Source organism: Carassius gibelio, chromosome A15 (genome assembly GCF_023724105.1).
Source record: "Carassius gibelio isolate Cgi1373 ecotype wild population from Czech Republic chromosome A15, carGib1.2-hapl.c, whole genome shotgun sequence".
In the NCBI taxonomy this organism is placed as follows: domain Eukaryota; kingdom Metazoa; phylum Chordata; class Actinopteri; order Cypriniformes; family Cyprinidae; genus Carassius; species Carassius gibelio.
The window spans coordinates 9,132,578-9,160,077 of NC_068385.1; the positions used below are offsets into that span (position 1 = coordinate 9,132,578).

Genomic DNA, 27,500 nt, shown 5'->3' on the forward strand with positions numbered 1-27,500 from the left:
CTTTTTATTTTAAATTTTTTAATGGTTTCAGTTTTAGTTAAATACAATATCCCTGATTAGTTAACAACACTTCCCACATTAACAGGACAAACACACACCACCACAATGATGGAGTTATGAAACTAATTATGATTTAAAGGAGTGAACTGCATTCACTACATTTCCCATAATCCTTTGCAAGGTCAAAAAAAGAAAAGCAGACGTTCATATATTTGCAGGTGCCAGTCTCTGTTGTTCTCAGGTGCTTTCGAGACTCCAGACGGCACTTTACATCCCATCCTCGCTATGCAAATCTTTCATTCAATATTCCAGCAGAAATGACATTCTATGTAAATAAACTCCTCCATATTCAAGCGATCTGACCCTTGACTCTAGAAATACTGCACGCAAAGGACTGCAGCCATCCCTCATGCAAATAACAGCACATTCACACACAGAGACGTGCATCACCTTCACAAAGACTGGAGGAAACACAGAATATGACAGACGATATCATATAATCAAGACGGCAGAAAGAGGATTCCTCCACTGATGGATGGGGCTTTAAACCGTGCCAAAAGACTCCAGGTACAACAGTAAAACAACAGCTTTTATTTCGATAGAGCCTGTCTAAAGCTGCGCTAGAGAGCCAGAAGATAACATTAGCACGGCATAAAGGGAAACGACAGAATAAATGCTTTTCAGCAGTTTTCTGAAGGAAGGAAAGGAAGAGACCTCAAGATTTCCTGAAGCCTGAACGACAGCAGAAACAGACGATTTCAGACGAATGCTATTGTTCATGTCTGAAATAAAAACAAAGATAAATATATCTAAAAAAATTTTATAAAGCACTTAAATTAGTTTTCGTTGACTAAAAAAAATTACCTAAAATATAAATATTATAAATATTCAAACTTGTCAAGTAAGTGAAATAAATACGTTTTAGTAAGATTACTAAAACTGAAATAAAAATTAAGCTAAATATTAACTATTTTAGAATTTCTACCATTTCATCAAAAATCTAAATGAATACTGAAAACATTAAATAAATCTAAGATAAAATATGTTATATACACTATAATAAGTATAATAAATACTATAAAAGTATATAAATAACACTAAAACAACACTGGTACAGATTAAAATATAGTTATAGTTACTGCTTTATAAATGTCTATACAATGTGATTTTTTTAAATATTTTGTTTCAGTCGTTCTAATCTAAAATTGTGTTTAATTCAATGTTTCATTTGCAGTTTCTTTGTAATTAATCGTGAGAAAATAGTTTTTACACCATTTTTTAAATATATTTTTTACTTTACAAATTAAAGGTGCTATATTAATATTACAAAATATTTATATTAAAATTATATAGCTTTTTGAAGTATTTTATATTTTAAAGATATTTTGTTTGTGTGTTTTTTGTCATTTTTAATATTCTATTATTTTTGTCTTTTATTATTCTATTTTTTTTCTCTATATATACTATGCATGTCTATATAGTATTTATTAACTTTACTTCAGTTTTAGTTATTTTAGTGCATTACATAAAAAAGAAGAACTTCTAATGAAATGCCAAAGTGTTTAGAACCGTGAAGAACCTTGGTGTTCTCTCAGATGCCGCGTTTCCACCGAAATTACCCGGAACATTTTTACCAGGAACTTTTTTTCCCAGGAACTTTTTTCCCCCCAGACCTGTTGCTTTCTGCGTTTCCACCGCGGTGTAAAGTACCGGGTAGATTAGGCAAATAGACTGGTGACGTAGGTCTGCGCGCGTTTCTCAATACAAAGTACTGCTGATTTTTTTTTTTTTTTTTAAAGTACGCTGATTTTGGACGTGCATCCTCGGTAGTTAGTTCAGACTTTGTGCATTCGACTTGGGAGTGTGATGTCCGCGACGACGCAAGTCCGGTAAATCTATAAACAGCAGCGTACTTGATAACTTCAGTCAGCTCGTCTTGGCTACTGCAATTTTCCTATTTACAATAAAACGAAATGGGATATAAAATACCACTGCCTCCTTTGGTTTTCATTTAAGCATAATAACAGCTGCAGAAATGTACTTAGTTCAGGGATATGTGTATATACAGCCATTACAATGAAACGAAATATTATATAGACTTGCCTTTTTTATTTTCATTTTAACATATAGATAAATTGAATACAGACCAAAGAAAACCTGTTAGATTTACCCCGCAGCTGAATTATATGTTATGTTTAACCACTAAAGACACATCAGAGCCAGCGGCACATATCAGAAGGTCTATCCAAGGTGAGGCTGCCTCTGGGCGGATAGATGATCACTGAGCTCTCGCTGATCGTGTGGAGCTCACCGTCTCAGAGATCGGCGAAACACATTTTTAAATAGGCGCTGTCTTTATAAATAAACAACAGATTTGAGTTTTAAACAACTACATTCTCGCCTGAAATACTTTTAAAATTACATTTCATGACACAATAACAGTAATATTTTGAAAATGTTGATCCGAATAAATGGTGGTTGAACTCAACCAATGCTGCGTCAACTCAACCAATCAGGATGTTTAGCGCCAAAGTCCCGCCCCCGAAAGTTCCTGAACTTTAAAAAAGTACCACCTCGCCAGCAGGGACTTTCTGGGGGGCATTTTTTTACCCGGAACTTTTATTTAGTTCCTGGTTCCTGCGGTGGAAACACACCAAGTACCGGCAAGGGGCAAGGAACTCGACCGGAAGTTGAAGTCGGGTGGGGGCTGCCATCTTGTAGCAGAACTTCACTTGCGTTAGCATTCCCATTGACTCCCATTCATTTTGGCGTCACTTTGACAGCGAATAACTTTACATCTGAGGCGTTTAAAGACTCTGTTTGTCCATTATTTATTTCTAAAGATACACGACAATGTATAAAGGGCTCCATTACCTTCTATGTTACATTATGGCCCCGTATAAACAGTTTTTGTAAAAAATAGGCTAACGATTGCGTCATAACCACTCGGCTCTCTGTCGCATTACCGTACAGACAGGTGGAGAAGCTCGCAGGCAATTAACTTAATATGGCGTACTGGCGTTACATTTTAAAATGCTATACAAAATAATTAATCAGAATACTTACTCCTGCTCACTCACGACAAAGAACTCCCCGCTCAAGCTCGCCGTCTCTGCAAAGATTAACGATGGCAGTTTTCACGCTCAGCTACTAGAACATTTACATCTGTCAGACAGGTTGCTGACGTCGTCAAGCTTCGTTTGAGTCTGCGCGTCAGAAACGGAAGTGCTAAAAAACGCTAAAACTGGGCTTCATTTGTCTCAATTTAGTTCCAATGGGGTCGCTGTGTCCATTTCTTTTACTGTCTATGAGTACCGGACCAAGTCCCTAGTTCCTGGGTAAAGTTCCTGCGGTGGAAACGCGGCTAGAGAGACTAGAGCCCGCTACACAAGATCGATGACGGAGGAAGACAGCAGGAACTTCTGCTCCCTTTTCATTCAGCCAACGGGAGGAAGAAGATAAACTTTGCTTTCTGTCTTTGCCACAGAAGAACAAACTTCCTGGGTTCACTCTTTCTGTGCTGAAGTCTGCAGGGGGAGCCGAGAGATGCTCCATGAAGCCCAGTTTGAGCTAAAAACACTTTGAGATTACAGCCCTAAGCGCTCTCACATGTTTCCTTATTAAGCATCATCTCCAGTGGAATCACACATCAACAGACACCAAAACAGCCCAACAATCAAACATGCTCAACTTTCACAAACCGAACCGTATACAGGAATAAACAACAGCAGAAATGATTTAGATGTTAATGTTGCATGAATATTTGCATCAGATTACATCAGATGCATGATCATATACTGCAGAAATATTGTTATATATATTTTTTTTTGAAGAATGCTTTTCAGTAAGTCAGATTTTCATGTAAATTTCATGTTTAATTCTATTATTTTTTGTAGTTATATTTGTTATGTGTCCCTGGAGCACAAAATCAGCCTTAAGTGTAAAATTTGAGATACATCATCTGAAAGGTGAATAAAGGAGATTTTCATTGATGTCTGGTTTGTTCGGAGGACAATATTAAAAAATCTGGAATCTGAGGGAGCAAAAAAATCTAAATATTGAGAAAATCATCTTTGAAGTTGTTCAGATGAAGTTCTTAGCAATGCATATTACTAATCAAACATTAAGTTTTGATAATTTACAGTAGGAAATATACTAAATATCTTATAAAAAATAAGCTAAATAAAAGTAAAAAAGTAGTAAAATAACTAAAACTAATATTTCTTTTAAACTACATACTGAAAATATATTTAAAAATAATAATAAAAATAGCTAAATTCCTAAACCTTTATAAAATAAAAATATTAAACTAACAAAATATAAAAAAAAAAAATATCAAAAATGTATTGAAATATATACCAATTTTTTTATTAGGCTACTAAAAAGTCTTACATTTAATTGAAAACCAAAAAAAACTATTATTTAAAATATTTACAAATTATAATCGTATATAAAATAACACACTCTCCCTCTGTAAACTTTATTGTGTTGTAAATCAGCATCTCTCGACCCTTGAGTCTCGAGTCATTTGTTGGCAACATAATTTGAAGAGCTGAATCACCCCAAAAATTACCGTCAGCAACAAACGTGTCATGGAAACTCTGAGCTTAAAGAAAATAGTGAGTTTCGCACTCGTGATTACGACTCTGTGGTGTGTTCATATGCGAGCGCCGTGACACTGTCGGCGTAAATCTGAGTGTGAATAAATGTTCCCACTCCAGACAAGAGCGCATGGAACGGTTTAGGGATTTTATAGAGCAGGTCCGATCAAAATCAAGATTCACTTCAGGGACAGATATGGACAAAGTTCAACAAGGAAAAAAACTTAAAGAAAAGGCAAAAAGAGTTTACCTGTTAGGAAACTAAAACGTAAGATAATGATTTTAAATTATATTCTTCCTCAGTATTTTGTCTTATTTTCAATTAAAAATATCTAAACATCCTTAAATCAAGATACATTTACTTCCTAAGAAAGATTAATGACATATTTTAAGTACGTTATTATAGTTTTATAGTCTCAAAATGAAAATAAAAACCTTAAAAAAATGTATCGCTTGAAATAAAATATATATATATATATATATATATATATATATATATATATATATATATATATATAAATCTCTAAAATTTTTAAAGAAAAAAAATTGCTTAAAAGTTTACATTTTAACTAAAACAGAAAATATAAAAAATTTTATCATAATATTAATAAAAACTATAAATTATACCAAAATAACTGATATTGGGTATAGTTTTCTTAAAAGAATTATCAAAAGTAAGTGTCCTCATGGATAAATCAAGAAATATGTGTGTGTGTGTGTTTGTTGTTTTAAGCATAAACTTACTTAATTTCAATACTTAAAAAAAAAAAAACGCTACTTAAAATATTATTTCCATCTGAAGTGTTTGTATCTTGTTTTAAGAATGTTTTAATATTTATACTAGAAAATACTGAGGAATAAAATTATTTCAAACCATTTTTAGATGTTTTCATTTCTTTATGTATAGAATATTTTTCAATTAGTTTTTTCAATATAGTAATTGAAAACGAAAACGAGACAAAAGTACTAAAAGTAAATATCCTAACATGACTCAGAAATGTGTCTTACGTTTGCATTTCAGCACAAATTAATCTGATAACTGCTAAAAAAAAACATTAAATGAGAGATTAAACTATTTAATAAAATTTTAATTTCATTCTACACTAAACCAGACTACATTGAAAACAGATTTCCATCAAGTGAGTCTAAATATAGTTTACATATATAACATTTAGAAACTATCCAGAGCAACCTGTTGAATATTTAGTTGTAATAATAATAAAATATTAATTACAATAATGCATTCAGTGCTTGATTTTAAGGCCAAACATAATGAGTTCTGCACTTGATTCTGGTACTGACGCTCCTTTGATGTCAAATATTAAATCTGAGTCCAGAAGCAATTAAAAATCACTGATGTAAAACACATCCCAGTGACATTCCAACACGCACTGCATGTGATTCACACACACACACACACACACACACGCATGTGCTGCCACATCCGGCTCCGTTCCCGTGGTGACCGGAGAAATGCATCTCGACCGCGCAGCAAATCTCCACAAGCAGCCCGGCAACCATCACCAGGGAGCCTGTCGCCGCGGTAACGAGAAGATGACAGGTGGATAGAAGCGCAATCTCTGAGCTTCGGCCGCAGGGAAATGAAAGATTCCTGCAGAGATACTCTGAGAAACAACACTCGCTCACTTTACCTAAACAGCATTTAAGGACTGTGCTGAACATTCAACAGCTTCATTAATATGAGAAACATTTGAATGCATTACAGTTAAAATAATTACACAAATAATTACAAAGAAATGGCAAATTAGATGTGAAAATTTTAAGCAGGATGACTGAAATAGTATTCCCTTGTAAAATGTACTCCAATAATTTTAACCTACAACTTAAACAAAAAAACAATTCACAGTGTCTTTGCTGAAAGAAATAGTCTAAACCAGCCTCGTTTGTACATTTTTATAAGCTTTCATTTTTATTTTTTTAAGTTTTAATTGATTTTTTAAATTTTTTTATTTTTATAGATTTATTTTTTTTATATTTTTATAGATTTGTTTTGGTGTTTGCAATTTTTTTAAGTTTTAATAGATTTTTACATTTTTATAAGTTTGAATTGATGTTTGCCATTTTTGTAAGTTTGAATTGGTTCATGACATTTGTATAAATTTTAATAGATTTTTTGCAATTTTTGTAAGTTTTGATTAATTTTTAAATTTTTTGTAAGTTTTAACTGATTTTTAAAATTATGTAAGTTTTAATAGATTTTTACATTTTTATAAGCTTTAATTGGTTTTTTAAAAAATGTGTAAGTTTTAGTTGGTGTTTACAAGTTTTGTAAAGTTTTATTTGGTATTTGTGATTTTGTTGTTGTTGTTTGTTTTAATTGGCGTTTGCAGTTTTTTGTAAGTTTTAATAAGGTCCTGAGCACCAGAAATTTTAAGGTTTAATTGCCATTTGCATTGTTTTTTTTTTGTTTTTTTTTTTTTTTTGAAGTGTTAATTTACAACGATAAATGGCTACATTGATGAAAGGTGCACATGATCAGGACTGAAGTGTAAACTAGAGTTTCACCAGAACTCATCAGATAAACTCAACTAAACCACTACAACGAACTGGACTCAAGTCACTTTGGTGAAATAGCAGAAAGGCGCGTGTGGAGATGACGACAGCGACAGCAGCGTTCCTGTTATTGTCACACAGGTTGGTCTCGTTGACATCGGTCCATCTGCTGCTGTGAAATCAGACGACCATGAAACATCTCCAACGTCTCTGTCTGATCTGTTTCACATGCTTCACACACCCTCAATACTTCTCCTGCTTTCTTGTGTTTGTCTATGAAATGGTCCAACGCTCCAGATGGAGAACATGCTGAGTGTGTGTGTGTGTGTGTGTGTGTGTGTGTGTGGAGTCACTGCTCATTGACTAGTGTTTGTGTGAAAACCTCCAATAAAACCATTATCACACCCAAGAAAAAAGAGATGCAGAAATAATAACAGGTAAACAGAAATGGAAAAACATTACAGATATAAGCTGTAATTAAACACTTTTATCAAATTACACACACAAAGTAGAACTAAAGTGTCAGTTTTCAGCTGCTTTTTTGCAATTTTTTTAAAATTGGCATTCACTATTTTGTAAGTTTCAATGGTATTTCCACATTTTTACGTTTTAATTGGTACGGTACACGCACGCACACATATATCTCTCTCTCTGACACACACACACACACACACACACACACACACCTTTAAACTGCTCAAAAAGTGTTTTCTGAATTCTGACTCCAAAAGCTATTTTAAACACTGCTGTGTCTTTCTTTAAAAAACACAATAAAAAAATGCCACATTTTGCCACAACTGAGAAAATATAACTAGTCATAAAAGCGAAAATTTTAATGCATGAAATTTAAGAAATGATTTAGCAGTTTTTCCTATAGATATACAGACATCATGTCTACACTATTCTTTACAAAACTGCTTAGGAATCATAATTCTTCTGAATCATGTTTTCATGATTAACATCAGGAGTCTAATTCCCCAGAACTAAATATTAATAATAATAATAATATAAAACCAAATCAAACAATTAAATAAACTTAATAAAAAACCCATAATTCGTTACGAAGGTCTGATGCCAAATTATACACATTTTAAATTTTGCATGTGAGGGTCAGATTATCATTGCTGCTTTCTGTCATGCATTGGTTTTTAAACAAATAATACACTTGCATATGGCATGTTAGTTCACAGACGCCAGCTCTAACCACACACACACACACACACACACACACACACACACGCTGCTGTCTCTACGGTAACGATGCAGTTAGATGTTTGCCATGGTAACGGCGGCAGCAATGCCATGAGTCATGAAGATAAAAAAAACTTAAAAACACTTTTAAAAAGCACAGAAAAGCCTTTTAATCTGTCCGGCGTTGATAAAAACACTGTTTATCAGACTGCAATCCAGTGAAAGCATCCGGAGAGCGCTGACATTTTCACCGGTGATTTAGTTTGCCAGTCAAGAGCTCTTCAGAGAAAACAAACTTGCCTGAGAGAGAGCCCTCCATTATCACCCGCCGGATAAAACCTGCGGCGTTAACGCTGTTTATTCCTCGTCTTTACACAAAAAAACACACGAGAGAAAGAGAGTGATTGAGTTGTTTGCGTCGTCTTTTATTCGTCGGGTCTCGATGGGGACAGAATGCTGGAGGAACAAGAACATTACGAGCAGAAAAACACACAACTGACTCATCTGACTGAGATCGACCATCTCTAGAGTGGATTCCATCAAAATCACAGAAACAGAGAGAGAGAGAGAGAGAGAGAGATAGAGAGAGACAGAGAGAGAGAGAGAGAGAGAGAGAGAGCTTGTTACAAACTCAATCAGATAAGCCTCATCAGGACCTCATTACCCAGAACCTCCGACACATTAGGACCGTTAAATCAGGACCCAGTTTTAGCTGCCCTTTAAACCGCCTGATGCAAACACAAGTGCCGACCTCCACCTGACCTCACATCCAAACATGCAGGCGGGAAACTCCATCAGACCAAAGACACTCACAACTGAAGATCACGCGAGTGTCATGATCCCACAGACCTGAGGATGCTTACCAGAGCGCTGCTATTGGGTGCTAAGTGCTGCACAGTGTTACAAGGGCATTGCTAAGTCTGAGTCAAAAGAGTTCAACCATAAGCTATTCTAGTCTCTAGATACAACTCGGGCACACTTGTGTAGAAAGAAGTCTCTTTTCTGCCTTTATCTGATCAAAAATACAGTAAAAATTATGAAATATTGTCCTAATGTAAACATCTGTTTTCTGTGTGAATCTGTGTTAAAGTGTAATGTATTTCTGTGATGCTCCGCTGTATTTTCAGCATCATTCCTCCAGTCTTCAGTGTCACATGATCTTCAGAAATCAGAATAATATGATGATTTACTGCTCAAGAAACATTTCTGATTATTATCAGTGTTGAACACAGTTGTGCTGCACAATATTTCTGTGATGCATTTTATTTTTCAGGATTCACAGATGAACAGAAAGTTCAAAGAAGTTCAAGGATAAGTCGTGGCATAATGGTTAGAGATTCGAACTCACGGTGTGTGTGTGTGTGTGCACTTTGGATGGGTTAAATGCATAGCACGAATTCTGATTATGGGTCACCAAACTTGGCAGTATGTCATGTCACTGTCTCAGGAAATATATGAAATGTAACTTTAACGTAACTTGATAAACGAAAGCTCACTGACCCCAAACGTTTGAACAGTTGTGTAAGTTTTCTGTCCAGTAAGTCTCTCCCCTCAACAAGACCCACGATTTAAGTTTCTCCAACACGAACCATGAGCAGCAATTGTGGTCTTAACAAACACCACTAAGTGCATTTCGGAAACACATGATATTTCAAGAGCTCAGCTTCTACGGTTTCATCTTAAATGGCTGAATAATATTTGGGTAAGAAACAGAGAGGAAATAAGTGAGGTTAAGCTCCAGCTCGGATCCAGTAAAGCGTTCCTGCACATGCATTCGACCCTCTTTTCTCCATTCAGAAACACACGTATAGAAAAAAATCTCTTTTCTTATGAAAGAAATCAAAAGACAGCCGTCTCATGAATTAAATTCCGGTGTGTGCCATCACTGACGGCATCTCCGCTAACACACGGATCAAAGTCACCATGGCAACGATGGCGTCATGGATGAAGCCGGTAATTAAAGCGTCGTCTCCGTGTGGAGTTCTGGTCATCAGAGAAACGCAGATGTTTCCCAAAGAACTCCAGGAGAAGAGGAGTCTTCCTTCAGCGCTCACACAACCGATGCACATTCAGCTCAAACTCACTTCCCTTTTATGCTGCTGATTCACTCTAAAATTAGTTTTTTGTGGGTCGACACCTCAAAGACTGCCAACGAGGCAAAAACGCCATCATGCAGCAACACACACCGACACCAAAGACAAAACATAAAAAAGAGATCGCTTAAAATTCTCCAATGAAAGCAATTAGATCAACCCCAACACACCAGGATCAGGGCCAATCATAAAAACCACATCATAATTCCTGCAGAAATGTGAAATCTAATATAAGCATCAGCTTGGTCTCAGATGTTTCTCTTTAAGTTATTCTAAATTGAACAGAGTCAATAGCTGTCATACAGTAAGAGTACAGAGATATAAAATGAATGTGGGGAATTTGATGAAAACTGTTTGAGATCCTACTGAACATTTTACTTACAGACTTTTGCTTTTTAAAGTACAATTTGAGATCTGAAACTCAGGTTTTTTCAGACATTTGTGCAAAATATGAAGAAAAACGACTCTCGCTTGTTCTATGAAAAAGGCATTAATCATAAGAAGTATGTGCTAACTTAAAACATTTCCAGAAAGTAAATGCATTAATCCGTGTTCAAAATTCTTGTTTGATTTTGTTGACATATTAAAGAAATTTTGAATTCTCTTGCTATAATTTCATTAATTAGAAAATACTGTCAACAGGCAGAAAAAATAATACCGTCTGGTCATGTTTTCAGGAATAAAATTGTTATGTAAATGAGTGTGAATGACATGTCAACAAATCCTTCTGAACAAACCTTCAGAATACAGATAGGAGTAAAACTCTAAGTTTTGGTGTATTTAATTCTCACTGAAGTGGAGAAACAAGCTCAGAGCCTTTAAAAATATGCATTTTCGGCATGTTTTTAGGCAACATAATGTTGTATAAAATGGTGTGAATGATATATGAACAAACCCCACAGTAAAAATCTTCAGAATATAGATAGGAGTGAGACTCTAAGTTTTGGTGTATTTAAGTCTTACTGAAGTGGAGAAACAAACTCAGAAACTTTAAAAATATGATTTTTTTTCATGTTTTTAGGAATATAATGTTGTTGTATAAATCGGTGTGAATGATATATGAACAAACCCCACAGTAAAAACCTTCAGAATATAGAGAGGAACAAATCTCTAAGTTTTAGTGTTTGTCAGTGCTGCTGAAGTGGAGAAAAAACTAATTTTAACAGAGCAGCCTTTGAAGAGATATATATTTTGATTTAAATCTAAAGAGTCAATAGGTAAAGTGCAATAATAAAAATCATGAGAATGATTTATGAACAAACCTTTCAGTAAAAACCTTCATAATATAGATAGCAATAAAACTAAAAATTTTGTTTTAATATATTTTCTTAGCACTATAAAGCAAAACAACCCAAAGTTTCAAAATTTACTAATGCACAAGAAAAACAAAATGGTTTTGTCTGTATTGTCTATTTGTATTTCAATAATATAGTCTCAAAACATAAACAATATGCCAATATTATTTAATGTAAAGAACAATAGCTTTTCTTTATTTCTTTTCTTTTTAAGAAAATGAGAAATGATTAGTCTTTTAACTAATCCAACATTATGTCACAAATGCTGTCGACTCAACTGAATCTGGAATATTTCTTTAAGTCTCAAAAGCTTTGAGCAACATCTAAGCAACTATATTTTTCTCTGGACACACACACACACACACACACTGTGACTGAAGTCACTGCATCTCACAGGGTTTGAAACATATATCCTCTCGCTCAAACACAGAAGTGTCAAACACACGCCTCCATTAATAACCTCCATCTAGTGATAATTAAAATGAGAAACAGAGAATCTGTGTAATAAAAAGGGCCTCGTCTACATTAGCAAAGGGGTTTACATGGTTACATGACAACTAATTCAATCTGAGCCCTCGCTGAGGTGAGTGTGTGTGTGTGTGTGTAAGAAACAGGTGGGTGTGTATTGACTAATCTTTTACACTCTATGATTACATTTCTCAAACACACACACACACACAGATTCAAAGTACACACATTCACACACACTTACACACAGTCGTACATTATTGACCTACTAGTGTTTAGTTTTTCATAATTATGGTCTATTACGGTCAGAGACTCGTCTTAAATTCAGAGAAAAGAACAGTCCATTAATCTTACACACACACACACACACACACACACTACAGTTATAGTTTGTCTCATAGCCAGGGTTATAACAGCCAACTAAAACTAAAACCATAAAGAAAATTATAGCTTGAAATAAAATAAACATTAACTGAAATCTACATGTTACTAAAATAACTCTACTAGTTCCACCAGTTAAAAAATAAAATAAAATGAAATAAAAACATGCCAACATCTAATTAAATTGCTGTGACATCATGCATCAGCCGGGCGTCTGGGGTGTGACGGGAGATAAGAGCAGAACTGATAGAGCTCAGCACTGATGCTTTAATTGAGCGTCCCGTCCTGAGTCAGACTTGAGCAGATGATGGAGGAGATTGTGAAGCGGGGACAGACATTATTAAAGTCATAGAGAGAAGAACAGCCCCTGAGCGAGACGTGGATTCAAACCTCTCATTGCATGCTATCACATGAGAAACACAAAACTACTGCAGGGTGTCAAACTACATTACACCTAATTTCACACACATCAAGCGCTCAACGGGTTTTTCCGATTGCCAGCATCAATAATGATGAGTCTAGAATGAGGGAAGTAACATTAAAAATTACTAGAACTAAAGAATTAACAATGGTTCCAAACTTAAAATTGTTTTGCTTCATAACATGTCCTCTTCCAGACAAGTGCAAATAATGTATATAGAGTGATGGGGTGCTGTGCCAGATGACCTGGCCTCCACAGTCACCGGACCTGAACCCAATCCAGATGGTTTAGGGGTGAGCTGGACCGCAGACAGAAGGCAAAAGGGCCAACAAGTGCTAAGCATCTCTCTGGGAACTCCTTCAAGACTGTTGGAAGACCATTTCAGGTGACAACCTCTTGAAGCTCATCAAGAGAAAGCCAAGAGTGTGCAAACAGTAATCAAAGCTAAAGGTGGCTACTTTGAAGAACCTACAATATGACATATTTTCAGTTGTATATAATTCCATATATAATTCCACATGTGTTAATTCATAGTTTCGATGCCTTCAGTGTGAATCTACAATTTTCATAGTCATGAAAATAAAGAAAATTCTTTGAATGAGAAGGTGTGTCCAAACTTTTGCTCTGTACTGTATATATATATATATATATATATATATATATATATATATATATATATATATATATATATATATATATATATATATATATATACATATATATATATATATATATATATATATACATACATAAAAATAAAAAAAATAAAAATGCATCATGACATTATTTTCAAAGCAATTAAGCGTATTTATCCCAAAATTCTCATTAATCCAATAAACTCGCATTTCTGTGTTGCATCCAGATATTGTACTTTTAAGTTTATTTTTTTATTCTCATTATTCTCAATCATGGTTCTTCTTATATTTTCATTGTCATTAAATCTGTAGGACCTACAATAAACATCATGTAAAAATAATAATTAAAATAAATTAATAAATGGCTAATCATTTTTGTATTACAAAGCGTAACTGTCATACATATATATAAATTTTATTTTAGGTTTAAAAGTATGCTTATTCTATGGTATATATATATATAATTTTATTTTTTTGTGAAACATGTCCTGTTCTTAGTCTTGACAGGTTTGTGAGTTTCAGCAAGTTATAAATGTCTCTATCTCTCTCTCTCACACACACACACACACACACACACACAGCTGTTCCCGCAGTGACGGACATAAGCAGTCATGCAACTGGATTTCACTGTGTTTCTTCATGCTGTGTTAAAGATTGCTGTACAGATCCACTGCCGGGAGAAACAGAGCCAAAGGGGAAAGGAGTAAAAATACACACACACACACACACACACACAAACACAGAGAGAGAGAGAGCGAGAGCGAGAGAGAAACCCTCACAGCAGCATTAATCGCTGGTCTGTGAAAGAAGCTCCATTGAGCAGCTCATTGCCGGAGGTTCAACACAACAGTTACTTTCTACAGATATTACACTGAGTACAGAAACAGAGAGAGAGAGAGAAAGAGAGAGTGAGACAGAGAGAGAGAGAGAGAGAGAGAGAGGATAGGGCGGGGGAATGAGTTTGTGTCCTTGTAGAGATCAGATGACATAATCATCCCTCTCTTAATAACCCATTTTATTTTAAACTCTCTCCATCTCTCCAGTTCCCTCATCGTCCTTTCTCTCTCCTTGTCTTTCCCCTGTGTGTGTGTGTGTGCGTGTGTTATAATTCACTCACACACAAACTCAATCAGTTGACTAGTACTAGTGCTGGAAGTGAAGTTCTCAAACCTCATACACTTAGTTTTAAAGTTGTGTGTACAGTATGAGTACAGCGTTTGTGAGACTACAAAGAACACCCTAGAAACCATTCAGAACACCCTAGCAATCAAACACCTTGACAATCTCATCGCAGTAAAAGACAATCAGTATAAACCCATTAAGAACAGTGATATATATCAGGTTTGTTTATTTCTTCAAGTCAGATCAACAACGAGGCTATAAACAACACAAGAAATGCAATTTACAAGATTCCACAACACATTCCAAAATCTTCATAAACACCTTCCTAAATATTTCCTTTAAGCATTATCTGTGTAAAATCTATAAAATATCTATTAAAGTCTATAAAAAATATTTTTTGAAGTTGTAACTAAAAGAAAGATTATTTGGAGTAAAGTATTTTTTAGAAGAAAATGCTATTTGAGTTTTTTCTACTTCACTACCTCACTACTGTTTTATTTATTTTATTTATTTGTGTTATTATTTATTTTTTGCAATTATTTGTGGAATTAGCCATTTCTAAAAAAAAATTTTTTTAAGTAAATCCTGCACAAAATCTTTACAGTTTAGTATCAAATGCATTTCAGTCCAATTCTGCTCTCTCAGGTACATTTGTAAACTTCTCAGAATCAGAACAGCACGTTTAACACACACACACACACACACTGTGAAATGCTATATTAAGCGTCATACATGAGCTACTGGACCTGTGTAACGCAGAGGTGATTACTTTCTGCTAATGTATTTTAGCGGTGCATAAATCTCAGCGGACGATACAGACAGATTTTTTAATGAGCCGCTGAACCCCACAGCTCTTAAACTACAGCTTTTATATGAGAGAGAGAGAGAGAGAGAGAGAGACTTTTAAAACCCTTTTATTCAAAACAATTTAAGGATTTAAAATTACAAAATGGGTAGCTTAGCTTGGCCAATTAGACAATTTGCAACAACTCATTACTGTTGCCACAACCTTCTATATTGATATCCTAAAATAAACAAAATATCGTTGTACGAAAACCTCAATTTTATAATCAATTTATCAAGTGTTACGAATAAAGGGACATTCAAAAGACATGGGAAAAACAGTTACAGAATGGACACATTAAAACAATCTTATTAAATTTGAAAAAACAAAACTATTTGAGGCTATAGCACAATAAAGTACCCTCCACTGAAGATCTCCACATCACTACGTCCACACAAAGCAAGAGCTTTCCCCATGCAATCTTTTTTCCCCTCGTCTCAAGAAATATCTGTATCCACACAAAATGATGTAGATTACATGCCAGACCAGCATGGGGCGCTGTAATTTTGCCACAGAGATACTCTAAACATGGAGAAGGAGACTTGGACTATGCACATAATTTATGTTGAATTTATGAAGGAGATTAATGCAGAAGGAAAGGCATCTTTAGAGCACTTGATTATCCTATCCACAGTTCTCAGAGATTTTAACAGCCCAGTTCACCACTGAAATTGTGTCAAATCTATTAAATCCATCACTTTACTGACCCCAGCACTTAAACATTGTTTAATAAAGCAAAACAAACTGGATGCTAGTTTTATAAAGGAAGTAAAAAACAAAGGTTCTGAAATCCCATAGTGCACATCTTCTTGAAAGATGTAAATATTTCCATCTCTTATTCCTCTGGTCACAGGGAAAGGCCAAGTTAACGGCACATTAATCCGTAGCAAACTGTAAATGTCACTGTACAGAAGCTTGACAAGAGAAATAAAGTGTGTACCAAATGCTTCCAAGGCTTAAACAAATAATGATGGTCCACCTTATCGAAAGCTTTTTCCTGATCCAAGAAAAGAAATCCAATGTCCATCCAGTTTGTGTTTTTGTGAAACTGTAATAATGTCTCTAAATGATTATCAAAAATGATACATTTAGGGACAGTAAATGACTGATCTTGATGGATTACATTTGTCGTATTTTTTTAAGTCTATTAAGTCTTTTAATTTTAAAATCAACACATATCAGTGACACAGGTCACTAATTTTTAAAAATTTTTTTTTTTTTTTAGCGGTGTGCAATCAACTGCACTCCGACAGCTCAGTCGAAGTTTCCAGAAAGACTGCATACAAGTCCTCCCCAATCAAATTCAAGATAATACGATAAAATTCCACTGAAAGACCGTCTAGACCAGGTGATTTCCCAGCGCTCAGAAAATGGTGTCTCCATAAATCAACAGAATCATGATAATCCATTGCATTTTTTACATTTCTGCAGAACTTAGATGAGGTTTATCATGATTTCTATAGATATCAGGGTTTATAGTGAGGTTAAAATCACCTCCTCCTACCCTGAATCAACAAACTGAACTAACCAATATTGCTACAAGTGTGACTGCATTATATAATAATTATTAACTATTAATAATGTTAATAATGTTCATCGTCTGGCTGACTACGTCTTGTATTATTTTTTCTACAAATCCTGTCATACGTGCACAAACTGACAGTCACCACTTATAAGCTACTACTAAATATTGTAGAAATATAATTTTCTGTAAAGTTGCTTTGTAACGATTTGTATTGTAAAAAGCGCTATACAAATAAACTTGAATTGAATACCATCACAATATTATTCTGTGGGCACTGTGACAAAGCACCAGACCTATTTTTTTTTAAATATATTACACTTGTGTCCAACATTTGGACTAGGGATGTCAACGATTAATCGATGATCGATTAATTGTCGATAAGAGATGCAATCGATTAAGGCTATCGATGGTCGGTTAACCGATTCAATGTTGGGCTGCGTGCAGCTCATGCGCACTCAACACGTGCGAGCGGCTGTGAGTGACGGTGACGATATATAAAAGCATCATCCCTTATGAAAATTAACCATGGTTTTACTACAAATAAAACCAAAAAACCATGGTTACTATAGTTAAACCATGGTAATCAAAAATTAACCATGGTTTTGCTAAATTAACCATAGTTTAACCATGGTATTTGTAGTAAATCTGTGGTTATACAAATGGTAGTCAACACGCCAAAAAAACATGGGTTACTACAGTTTTACTATGGTTAAAGTAAAACTTTAACCATGGTTATTTTTCGTAAGGGATCATTCATTCACAATGTACAAATTAAGCTTTTAATGTGATTTAAACTTTAAAGTACATTAAAATAGAAACAACATAAAAGTTCTTCAACATTAAATGCAATAGAAATGTAGTTACTAATCATTTCATCAGATAACTGTTTTATATCGTGCGCTTTGCAGGGCTGCGGGACACAGTGACAGGACAGGTAGTCTATTCATTCCTACAACTTGTTAATTCATTCCTACGAATTATTAATGTGGCAATTGTCCATGTTTCATTAATTTTGTTCCCTAAATAACCCATGATTTAAGTGAAATAAGGGAACAAATTAATAAATCGAACGAATTCTTAATTCATGAAATCTTTAATTTCCCTTCCCATGTTTACCACAGTAAGAGATGCGAAAACAGTTATTAAAAGCGAAAGATAATAAAATAAACCTGGGAAATTAGAGGGTTAGACTATGAAGATTTAGGAAAAGAAACAATGCCTAAATATACTGAATTTGTGGAAATTCGTGACCAACCGGCAAACCAGAACAAAGCCGCGTAAATGAAGACTATGGGGTCCAAAAGCTTGGTCGCGATCTAACATTTTCCAGTTAACCTATTATTCCTCTAATAAACAAAACTTTTATACCACAGTTGTCATAATCAGATCTTATCATTTCTAAATAAATAATTGCTGGATTCAAAACAGCGATTAATAGGCGCTGTGACCGACACATTCCTGGAGCATTCAGTTTAAATAGACCGTATTATACCGGTCCACTCTGCTGTTATGCCAAGGACGTTTTTGCTCATATGAAGAGGATCATCTTTTCCGTCTATATGCGAATGCGTGTTAAGTACAAGCCTAGTTTACATTATAAATAATAGTTTAACATTCGAATACATTGCGAATATGGAAACATTTCGATTTGTGCCGAATGAGACATGAGCAATAACCTCCAAATAAATCTAGCCAAAGCCGCGCTCGCTCATCCTCGTGTGCACGCATGCACTGTCACGATCTAATGCGCTGTATGCCGGATTTTAAAAAATCTGACATTTTCTAGGACAGAATCCAGCAGGATCAAATTAATGTGAGCAACTGTGTTTTGGTGCAGCAGCGCCGATGTAGTTCACTTAATGTGCAGCGCAGTCACACGCGCTCCACATTTCGGATAATTTTATACAATAATGTCAGTTGAAAATATTGCAATTGTGCTTTAAAATACAACAACGAGCACCACAAAACCATTTCAAGATGCGCGTTCAGCGTTCTCCGTGCGGGACTGGAAACTGTCAACAAAGTAAAATGACCTCAAAAGTATGGCGCGCTCTCTTCATTTTATCAAATGATCATAATCGCATCTATTCATTTTATAATCCTGCTACTAGCATTTTATTCAGACTAAAACCTCTTTAATTCAAGTGAGAAAGCGTTTTGTGTGTGTGTGTGGCTTTTGCACATCCTGTCATACCGCTGACTGCGTGCCTGCAATAGACGCATTTTGCAGTATTATGGTTAACGATTAATCGATTAATTGATCGTTAATTTAAACGACGATCGATCATGGAAATAATCGAAATTTGACATCCCTAATTTGGACAAATACATAAAAAAAGAAAACCCAATTTGTCCAAACATACCATTACTTTATCACAGAAAATTAGCTTTTTATAAGTTTGTAAATGCATAAGTTGTATTGTTATTATGTGTGTATACAAATAAAAGTAGTCCTTTTACAGATTCGATTGATGTATTGCTCTTATCTGTACGATCAAAACTGAGAGTGTAATTTAAAGTTATTTTTGGTTTTATCAGGAGAAAATGCCACAAAACGCTTATTCTATCTATAAGCATCCACGTTGATCCTGGAACAATTTTCCAATCAACCAATCAGAATTGAGGGATAACTTTACAGGAAATTTCTATTTAGGCTTAAGATTGGGGTAGGTGTTTCTACACCCTTGTTATAATCAGCTATCATTTCACACTGATTTTAAGAATAAATTATGGCTAGGGTTAGGTTTAGGGTTAGAGATTGGGTTAAGTCTATATTTTTGGACAGTAATGTTGATCCAGGATGTTTTGTTTTTTGCCTTTATTATTTAAAGGCAATTGTTCTGTAGAAGCATTAAACTCAATCACATTAGTACAAGCCTCATCGTTCATTGAACACACCAGATTTGCATGACCATACTTCCCACAACCAAAACACTTCACTGATTCAGTACTGGTATAAATTCTTAACCCAGCAAAGTAGTTTTCACCAAGGTATTCAAAGATTGATATTCAGCATGCAGGATCATGAAAGTCTAAATGACATCACATGTTTGAACTCCTGATTTTTTAATCCTGAAGGCATCATTTTAATTGGCCCCACTGGTTTACCATAGCGTCCTAACAAATGCTCGACTGAATCATTGGTGATGAATGCTGATGTGAGTTCTGCTCTAAGAGATCTACATAAATAAGAGCAGCGGTGTTCCAGTAACTTCTCAGTAAACACACACACACTGCTGCTGAGATCTAGATCTGATGAAGGCTCTGGTTCAGTCAGAAGCCCAGGAAGGATCTGAGCTGCTTGTTCATGTACTCCAGACTTCCTCCTGCTGCTGCTGGATTATTGTTCTGTGTTTATATCCCTGCTTGTTTTTCGGAGTGAGGTCCTGCGTGGCTTTTGTTCATTTTAGCGTGCGTGCCAGAGAGTATGGAAACACCCTTGTCTGACGTCTCCAGATTCACGTCTTCACCTGAGAGTTAAACCAACCACTGCATCTCCTGCCAAAACTTAGAACGAGAGTTCGCTGGAACGTCAAGGTCTGTGCATGAAATAATCTGTTTATGGCTTCAAATGTACACCTTTTGAAAAACAATATAGTCACTGCCTAGAAATCGGTTCATTTTGAAAGCTGTTCACCTTGACTTGCACTGACTTTCTGTACTTCTCTTTCTCGTCTGAATGGAGGTTTGATTAAGAGCGATCTGTCGAATTAATGAATAACAAGATTTTAAAAGCTGCTTTTTCCTTCCTTTGTTCCTTCAAGTACAAAAAGCAAAATATACAACAGAACAACCACAGACCGCACACACACACACAACATTAATACAACAAGTTTTTTTAGTTCAAGGAGACAAAGAAAAAACAGAGATTAAACATCAGAAATTAATTTAAGAAATATGAACATGAACTAGTCTAATATTAAATTAAATTAAATTAAATTAAATTAAATTAAATTAAATTAAATTAAATTAAATTAAATTAAATTAAATACACACACAGACAGACACACAATTTGAAAATTTTGGTTGAAGCCTTTATATGTAATGCATCTTAAACTAATTTTGTATGTTTGTGTGTATATAATTAATTATTTAAATCAAAGCATAACTTTTAGAATTTCGAATTTAGATTTAGAATTCAATGCAAATAAAATAAGCGGTTGAATTGAAGAAATCAGAAATGATGATTGTGTTCACAGCAAGAACCACTTATAGAAATCATCTAGTAATGAGCAGGTGTGTGATTAAGAAATAAAAATATATAAAAGATACAAAAATTACTGGTTTTGTGAAACTGCTTAATGATCATGATCACACACACACACACACACACACAGAGAGAGAGAACTGTGGTGAACCATAGTCATTATCCAGAGATAACATGATACTGACCACAAAACACAAGAGAGTTTGCAAAACTGTGTTCATAATCAGCAACACAAACAAGGCACTGCAGAAACACACAGAATTAAAGCAATGAATCAAAGAAAACCAGTCGAACGCTTTCTCTGTCCCACAAACACACACACACACACACACCATCTTCCTCTGATCGTATCTTTCATTTTGTCCTCTTTTGTATACCGTGATCATATTTTCTGAAGCTGTAAATAAACAGATTATTGGTCTATATTTTACAAGAAAATACTATTTCAGTTCTTTGCTTCAAAATATCGTGTTTAATTCAGTCTCCCTTGCCGTTTCTCTGTATTTTTTTGTGAAATCTACTAGCAATTTTTTTTGAGTGAAAATAGTTTCTACATCACATTTCTTTCCATGGTATACAGCAAGAATATATATTTTCAACTATATTTCAAATAATACAAAAATATTTGTAATTTCTTATTATATAATATTAGTATATATTTTTTATATATTTAAAAAAATATATTAAATTTTAAGAAAAACTTTTTAAAAAATACATATTTTAATAAATAAAAAAATATTAGTTCATTATAATTCCATAATCCTATATTTCGTAATATGTCATATATAGTGTTATTTTAGTCTCACTGAGACACTATTATAGTTTTTGTTACTACTTTGAATATTTGAATGTTTTCTGCTTTCATGTTCATTTTAGTTAAAGCTTTGGTGATTCTAAATTGTGTTCTTGTCATGTTTATTAGTTTTTATTAGTTTATTAGTTGAATCTGTTTTAGCATATCAAGTTAAACTAAGTGAAAATGAGAAAATGCACACACACACACACACACACACGGCCTGATGAACAGATACAGAAATGATCCACATCAATGCCAGAAAATGCCACTGCGGATCAGAAACCATCTGCTGAATAATCAGACAACAAGAGCTTGTCCAAACACAGCCAACATCAATAACCCACACTGATCTATCTGCTCCTTTGATTCAATCATCCACACGTCTGTGCAAACTGCACAACAAGCTGCACATCAGCCCTTCAATAGTTCAGATAACCACACAAAAATACTAAGAACATTTAGGTTTTGCTGTGCAGATGCACTACAGACTCAGATGCATGTACAGGACATGCTTTATGCAACAGTTCAATGTATAATTAGCAATGCACACAGTTGATAGAGCAATGAGTCATCACAGTAATTACATTACAGCTGAGAGGTGACGAAGGAATCGAGATGCAACAGGACTGAACACACACACGATCGCATCTGCTGCAGGCTGAAGGACGTTCAGATCGAGCACCACAGACGCTCAGAGAGCGACAGAGCGTGCCGATACTGCGCTTTATCAACGGCCAGAGAAAGGAAGAACGAGGGAAAATAACAAGTAATTACATCCCGTGAGAGATACGGACGAAACCGCGGAGGATATGAAGGTCTGAGACGGAGCCGGCAGAAATAACATGATGAAAAACAAGAGCAAAAGGTGATGATGAAGAACCTTTCCCACATCATCTGCTCCTCCTTTGGTCTCTCTCTCTCTCTCTCTTTCTCTCTCTCTCTCTGTGTATAATGAGATTTATGATCAGAACAATAGTGGAAAGACACACATTCGCTTACTAGACAAATCTTTCAGTGCCTGTGTGTGTGTGTTTTGTGGCTGCTGTTTCTGGGTCATTTAAAGTCTTCCTGCTACTCACAGATGGACAGAAAAACTGAAAAAACAAAGATGAAGAATCACCTGCTCATCTAATATGCAAATTACTAATATGCAAAGTCTGTGTTTGTGTTTTACAGCGACTCAGCAAAGCATCATTCATCCAGGCTTCAGTGTCACATGATCTTCAGAAATCAGAATAATGTGATCGTTTACTGCTCGAGATAAATAAAGAGGCATTAAACTGATCAAAAGTGACAGTAAAGACATTTATAATGTTCCAATAGATTTCAATAGCAAATAAATGCTGTTCTTTTGAACTTTCTGTTCAACGTTGATAATAATCTTCATGTTTCTTGAGCAGTAAATCATCATATTATTCTGATTTCTGAAGATCATGTGACACTGAAGACTGGAGGAATGATGCTGAAAATACAGCGGAGCATCACAGAAACACATTACACTTTAACACAGATTCACACAGAAAACAGATGATTTACATTAGAATAATATTATACTATTTTATGCTATATTTTTGATCAAATAAAAGCATCTTTGGTGAGAACTCACATAAAATAATAAACATATAACAAATCTCAACTGCACACACACACAGAATGAATCGGTGTATTGATCTCCACCAAAAGAATGAGTGACATTTTGCTGTGTGTGCGTTTGTTCGTATTACACAATCTCTGAACTAAGACAACTGACGAGCAGAAAACAGAGTGAGACGAGATGAGGAACGAGTGAGAGAGAGGAAGACGAAGAGTGATGAAGGTCAGTCGTGATGCAAATTCACCTCTCTGGTCTCTCACTTTCATTAATGACATTTAAATAGAAATACAATCTTTATAATCTCTGTATAATCAGTGTCAGCTCTTAACGAGGGTGTGGTGACAGTGGGCGGAGCCAGATCTCACAAGGTTAATGAGTTAATTAGACCGCTTCTGATCTACAGACATGAAAAACATGACATACAAATGGACGCATGATCAGAGACACACACCTCGAAGAAAACTACTGAAGCAGAGATGTGTGTGTGTGTGTGTGTGTGTGTGTGATAGAGTGTCATACCTGTACTGCATCGCGGTGTGTGTCTCTGAGCTGAGCGTGCCGCTGCATTGGTTTCTCTGGCGCTCTGATACACACTCAGCGCTGTTAAATGAGAAGAACAGCGTGATGCAGAGAGAGAGAGAGACTTGCGCCACCACTGAACCAGAGTAAAGGGCGAGAGACCAAACGAAAAGAGACCTCAGAGGACGCCTCTTTAAACGCAGCTGTCACACACACACACACACACACACACAGAGAGAGACAGCTGACAGCAGCAGTTCTCGTCTCATTCTCACTTTCTGTCTCTGTTAAGATGCAAATGCAGCACATCTGCGCTGTGTGTGTGTGTGTGTGTGTTTCTGACAGTAGATTAACCTCTCATATTGTCTGGAGCTTCAGGGTGAGGCACACAGCTGGTCACATGTGACACCGGACACAACAAACCCAAACCACCTCCTGAGAGCAAACACTGATCTATCACACCTGACATGCTTTAATAATAACCAAAAAATCTCTCCGTTTACTACACTGGGTCATTAAGATTTTTTATGTTTTAAAGAAGTCTCTTCTGCTCCGACAGATGGACAGACAGAGAGACGGAAAGATAGACAGACAGACAGACAGACGGATGGACAGACAGACGGATGGACAGACAGACGGATGGACAGACAGAGAGAGAGACAGACAGAGAGACAGACAGACAGAGAGAGACAGACAGACAGACAGACAGAGAGAGAGACAGACAGACAGACAGACAGACAGACAGATGGACAGACGGATGGACAGACAGAGAGAGAGACAGAGAGACAGATGGACGGAGAGACAGACAGACAGAGAGAGACAGACAGACAGACAGACAGACGGATGGACAGACAGAGAGAGACAGACAGACAGACGGATGGACAGACAAACAGAGAGAGACAGACAGACGGATGGACAGACAGAGACAGACAGACAGACAGACGGATGGACAGACAGAGAGAGAGACAGACAGACAGACAGACAGACGGATGGACAGACAGAGAGAGAGACAGACAGACAGACAGACGGATGGACAGACAAACAGAGAGAGACAGACAGACAGACAGACGGATGGACAGACAAACAGAGAGAGACAGACAGACGGATGGACAGACAGAGACAGACAGACAGACAGACGGATGGACAGGTTTATGTTTAATGAAGGAATGACGTATGCTTGCTTTTGACCGCTGCCTTTTCACCTGAAAACATCATCATCATGTATTCATGACTGCGTCTGTTTGCTCAATTAAGACTGAATGGGAATTTTGCACGAGACATCGCACACATTCAAAACACGACCGCACACACACACACACACACACACACATTTAAAAGACATGAAACACACCAGCCGTGATCTCATTCATAGCTTAAAATGAGAAAAACACACTTATAATTATAATTACTTCACAAACACAGAAGATTACTATGAACAAACCAGTCACAGCATGTATTCATCTGTTCATTCATACGTATAAAAAATTGTTTTTTACATGCATGCAGTATAAACTAACAGCGTTTTTAACAGTTGACATTAAGCAAGATGAATAAATGCTGCATGATTATTCTCTGTTTATGCAAACGGATGCATTACCTCATGTTACATATACAAGCTTACTGCAAAGAGAAACTGAACAAACCAGTCAGAGAATGAAAGAAGAGTCACTCACACACACACACACACACACACAGATCTTCAGTATCTGTCTCTCTCTCCCTCAGTGTCCATATAAGGGATTCTTTGCAGTTAATTCAGGATTTGAAAGATTTACTTTATAAAGTGCGTGAGGAACGGAAACCCAGAGCGCAGGCTGTGAGCGAGTGTGTGTGTGTGTGTGTGTGTGTGTGTGTGTGTGTGTGTTCTACAGGTTAGATTGTCATTTAAGCTGATTGGTTGAATACCAGCGCTGCCTAAACTGGTTTTCCCTCTTGTATACACCTACAGCACACACACACACACACACACACACACACACACACACAGGCTCAACATGGTGTGCGTGACATTGTCTTTGTCTACGTGTGTTTATGAGGTGACATTGGAAAGTGTGCTGATATTAATTGAGCGTCAGTGAGGTCACAAACACACACACACACACATGATTTCCTCTGTCAATCATTCATTGCTTGTCTGACTATTATTCCTCAAGTCTTTCCTCTAAAGAAAGAAAACAACCTTGAATTCAAGCACAACTGTGTCAACAGTGTCAGATAGATAGATAGATAGATAGATAGATAGATAGATAGATAGATAGATACCTGTAGGGAGGGCAGGGCAGGTGTGTCGTCGGCTCTCAGAAACACTTGCTGTCCGCGTCTGAAACACAAACACAAGCATCAGAACGTGCTGCAGCATCCGTCGGTCCACTTCTGTCCAACTCTAGATGAACTCTGTCTCTCTCTCACACACACACACACACACAGTTCTGAAGCTTCACTTTCTCCTGTCCCGTGTGTGTGTGTGTGTGAGAGAGAGACATGCAGCAGCAGCAAGTGCTTACAGGTCTTTTCCTCGCTTCCTCTCATGAGCGTTCATGTCATTCCCTCCTGTGTGTCACAGCTCACTCACACTCACACACACATACACACACACACACACTCGTGTCGTGTCTCACAGAGGTGTGCGCTCGAGCCCTCAGCAGGGAACACACTGACAGCACACACACAGCACAGTCGCTCTTCTCTCTCTCTCTCTCTCTATCTCTCTCGACTGGTGAAGTTTCTGATTTGATGCTCATCAGGGTCCTAAAATCCTCCATGTTTCTCTCAGTCTATTTATATATATGTATAAATTGAATTCAAATTTAACACCAACATTTCTATGTAATTTGTCGCATTATTTTAAAGAAATCACCAGAAAGCTATGTGTCATTTTGATTGATAAACAGATGTTTATTAATTGCTTAAATAATAAATTTTTTTTTTTTTTTAAGTAAAGGCGATTCAATGAATGATGTCACCATTGTCAGAAGACTTTTTTTTTTACGGGCATGAAATCTATTAATTTATTTTTGAAAAAGCAACTATTGTTAAGTCAAAGATCTATTTATTTACAAAAATACAGATTAAGAAGAGATGAGCAAGATAAAAGGGCTTTGTGCATTTGTAGTGTTTCTCCTGTTCATCTTTCTGACTTTTATCTGTCATGAATCAGAGAAAGTGATCACACAATGAGTATTGATCAAAGGTGCTGATAAACTGATGAAGAACTGCTCTGTGACCTTCATGATGACCAGGATCATGCGCTGACATCCCGGAGATCATGTGAGCGTCTCATCAGACGGTTTTCTG

At 35.9% G+C, this 27,500-nt stretch overlaps 1 protein-coding gene across 6 annotated transcripts in view; it reads right to left on the reverse strand.

Annotated features, from left to right (window-relative positions):
• The window catches only part of LOC128029101 (cGMP-dependent 3',5'-cyclic phosphodiesterase-like), a 105,103-nt gene that overhangs the window by 52,856 nt on the left and 24,747 nt on the right, over positions 1-27,500 (reverse strand). For 3 of the 6 annotated variants that reach the window (XM_052616635.1, XM_052616636.1, XM_052616639.1), the window contains exon 2: positions 26,469-26,526. In XM_052616635.1, the coding sequence (XP_052472595.1) occupies positions 26,469-26,526 (58 nt within the window). Of the gene's footprint in view, positions 1-24,206; positions 24,288-26,468; positions 26,527-26,710; positions 26,891-27,500 lie in introns of those variants that run through there. The other 3 variants (XM_052616640.1, XM_052616641.1, XM_052616638.1) reach the window with 3 other exon arrangements.